General features: G+C 37.7%; 1 protein-coding gene across 1 annotated transcript; it reads left to right on the top strand.

The window, feature by feature from the left end:
• Positions 1-1,727: 1,727 nt before the first annotated feature.
• HO173_003343 (uncharacterized protein) lies at positions 1,728-2,198 on the top strand (the record flags this gene model as incomplete). The annotated part of the gene is made up of 1 exon (XM_037305270.1): positions 1,728-2,198. One exon carries the CDS (start codon positions 1,728-1,730, stop codon positions 2,196-2,198), a length of 471 nt encoding a protein of 156 aa, XP_037168135.1.
• Between the last annotated feature and the right edge of the window lie 1,040 nt (positions 2,199-3,238).

The raw sequence follows: 3,238 nt of genomic DNA, 5'->3' as shown, positions 1-3,238 counted from the left end.
AAAATATTTATCTATTATTTTTTATATTTTACTATTACTTAAATCTTTAAAATATTTTTATTTTTTTAGAGGTAATATAATAAAGCGAATTAGAGATATTATCTTTATTAATAATATTAATTTTTATAATATTAAGAAATAATAGAAAATTTATAAATTTATTTATTTAATTAAATTCTTATTTAAAATAATTATAATAATAATTTTCATATAAAAAGCTTATTATAAGATATTAAAGAATATATTATAAAGAGTATATTAGTATTATAATAGAAATAATAAGAAAATTTAAATAGAATTATATTACTATCAGTATATATAATAGAATAAGGTAGGGCTGAACTAGAAAACCTTGAATTTGTATGTGCAGCCAATCATCAATTCGTCAGGTCTACGCTTTTTGGTTAGACACCGCGGGTAAATAAATTAGCGTCCGCAACCATCAAAAATCTACAAAAATCTATGTGCAGAAGTCTTATCCTCTGAAATAACCAGCTCCCTACGAATGCTGTTTCTTCATAATTCCTCAAATTGTAGAGCTCGCTTTGCGCTTTCTAACGCTGTAAAAATTATGAAGTTTGGCCTACTATTAGTGGATTAAATGGACATTCAAATATGGTAGTCATGGTAGTCACACCAGACGCGTCCGGGATCGGATAATAATAATCCTTCCACCTGTTTGTGTAACCATTCTTCTTCCACCATTCTATCAATTTACCAATATGAACACAATCGTCCTCGATACCCCTCGCGGAAACGTTACTAAACGCTTCAGGCACGTATCCCTTCCGCCCGTCTTTTGAACCCCTTACTAACGCCCCCAGGCCACCCCTCGACAAATCCGCTACTGCTGGCAATCGAGGCCGCAAGCGAGCCCAACAGCTACCTACTACTGCTCAAAACGCGTTAAAAGACCCTCAAAAAGAGCCCGAACAGCCGCTCAGTCAATACTACCTACCCTATCAGCTCAGCAATCCACTCAGTCAGATCGTCAACCAGTCACTCAGTTATCCACTCAGTCAGCCACTCAGCTAGCCACTCAGTCTGATACTCTACAGGAGGAGGAGTAAGAGGAGGAACTACAACAGGCAAATGCGGAGAACACTGCGGAGAAACTAAGCGGCAACAAGGCCACCATCGTCAAGAACACGGCTCAGCTCTCCAAGATCCCACGTCACATGCTCTCCACGGTTCCACATCAAATCATCACTCAGCAAGCGGAGAACACCACTGCAACTTGGCCTGTCATCCCCACTGCATTGAGGAGCAAGAGGAGGAACTACAACAGGCAAATGCGGAGAACACTGCGGAGAAACCAAGCGGCAACATGGCCACCATCGTCAAGAACACGGCTCAGCTCTCCAAGATCCCACGTCACATGCTCTCCACGGTTCCACATCAAATCATCACTCAGCAAGCGGAGAACACCACTGCAACTTGGCCTGTCATCCCCACTGCATTGAGGAGCAAGAGGAGGAACTACAACAGGCAAATGCGGAGAACACTGCGGAGAAACCAAGCGGCAACATGGCCACCATCGTCAAGAACACGGCTCAGCTCTCCAAGATCCCACGTCACATGCTCTCCACGGTTCCACATCAAATCATCACTCAGCAAGCGGAGAACACCACTGCAACTTGGCCTGTCATCCCCACTGCATTGAGGAGCAAGAGGAGGAACTACAACAGGCAAATGCGGAGAACACTGCGGAGAAACCAAGCGGCAACATGGCCACCATCGTCAAGAACACGGCTCAGCTCTCCAAGATCCCACGTCACATGCTCTCCACGGTTCCACATCAAATCATCACTCAGCAAGCGGAGAACACCACTGCAACTTGGCCTGTCATCCCCACTGCATTAAGAAGCAAGAGGAGGAACTACAACAGGCAAATGCGGAGAACACTGCGGAGAAACCAAGCGGCAACAAGGCCACTATCGTCCAGAACACGGCTCAGCTCTCCAAGATCCCACGTCATATCAGTCATCCACGGTTCCACATCAAATCATCACTCAGCAAGCGGAGAACACCACTGCAACTTGGCCTGTCATCCCTACTACATTAATATGGTATATCACTGCAATGACGTCACAAGAGGAGGATCTACTGCGACGATCACAGCCAATTGGGCCTCTGCAGGAGGAACATCGGACGATACATATTTGGACGAATTGAAACCGTCCGATGTCTTGCTCTGACAGCTATTTCATTATTCGAAAGATTTCACTGCGGCAGGAGATAATGTGGGATTCACATCACTAATTGGCATGTTATCTCCATTTCTTTCCGGTATTTCGATACTTCTTGCCATAAGGACATGGCCTTTCTCTGTTTTTTGTGGGCAATTATTACGGATCAATTCTCTACACTCGATACACCTTCCTAATTAGGCCTTAGCGCGCCTCTCTCCGCACATATATATCTATATGTAGGTTAAAAACGCACAGCAAGCGATTAGAGTTCGATTTAACTTAGGGCTAGGGCTAAAATTCGATTCGACTTAGAAAAATCCAACTCCATGAATTTAATTCATGGGCCTTTACTTGTAGAAGATAATATAATTAAAAAAAGTATTAGAAAAGATTAAAATATAAAAAAATATAAGAATACGCTAATTAAAAAACAGGCTAGTTTACTAGCGCGTTTTCGCGTTTTTTCAAATTCTTATTTATAAAGAAATTTAACGCTAATTTTTAATATTATAAAGCTAGCTTTTAATCGATTTTTTTTAAATTTAATAATCTAATTAGAATAGTTAAGGATTATTATTAATAATAAACTTTTCTTAGCTTTTATATAATAATAAATATTTATTTTAAGCTTTTAAGAATTTAAATCTAAGAATCCTATAAAATAAATTTATCTTTTTTTAGATTTTATTTTACGCTTTCGATTTATTATACGCGTTTTCTCTTTTAAAGAATAATTAGAAAGATAATTAGAATATTAATTAAGCCGCTTACTTTTAGAATATTATTTATTTTATACTTATATTTAAAAAGATATAATAATAAATATAGAATTAATAAACTCTTAACTAGCTATCTAATTTCTTAATAATAAAAAAATATCGAATAAATTAGAAAGTTCTAAAGATAATTAATTAGAAAGTTCTCGAAGTAGTTAATTAGAAAGTTCTAGAGATAATTAATAAGAAAGTTTTAAAAGTAGTTAGTTATAAAGTTCTAGAGATATTTAATTAAGAAATTCTAAAAGTAATTAATTATAAAGTTCTAAA

This window comes from Letharia columbiana (genome assembly GCF_014066305.1).
Source record: "Letharia columbiana isolate WasteWater2 chromosome Unknown Sc0000007_s0, whole genome shotgun sequence".
NCBI classification, from domain to species: Eukaryota; Fungi; Ascomycota; class Lecanoromycetes; order Lecanorales; family Parmeliaceae; genus Letharia; species Letharia columbiana.
This window is presented reverse-complemented; position numbering and strand designations above follow the sequence as displayed.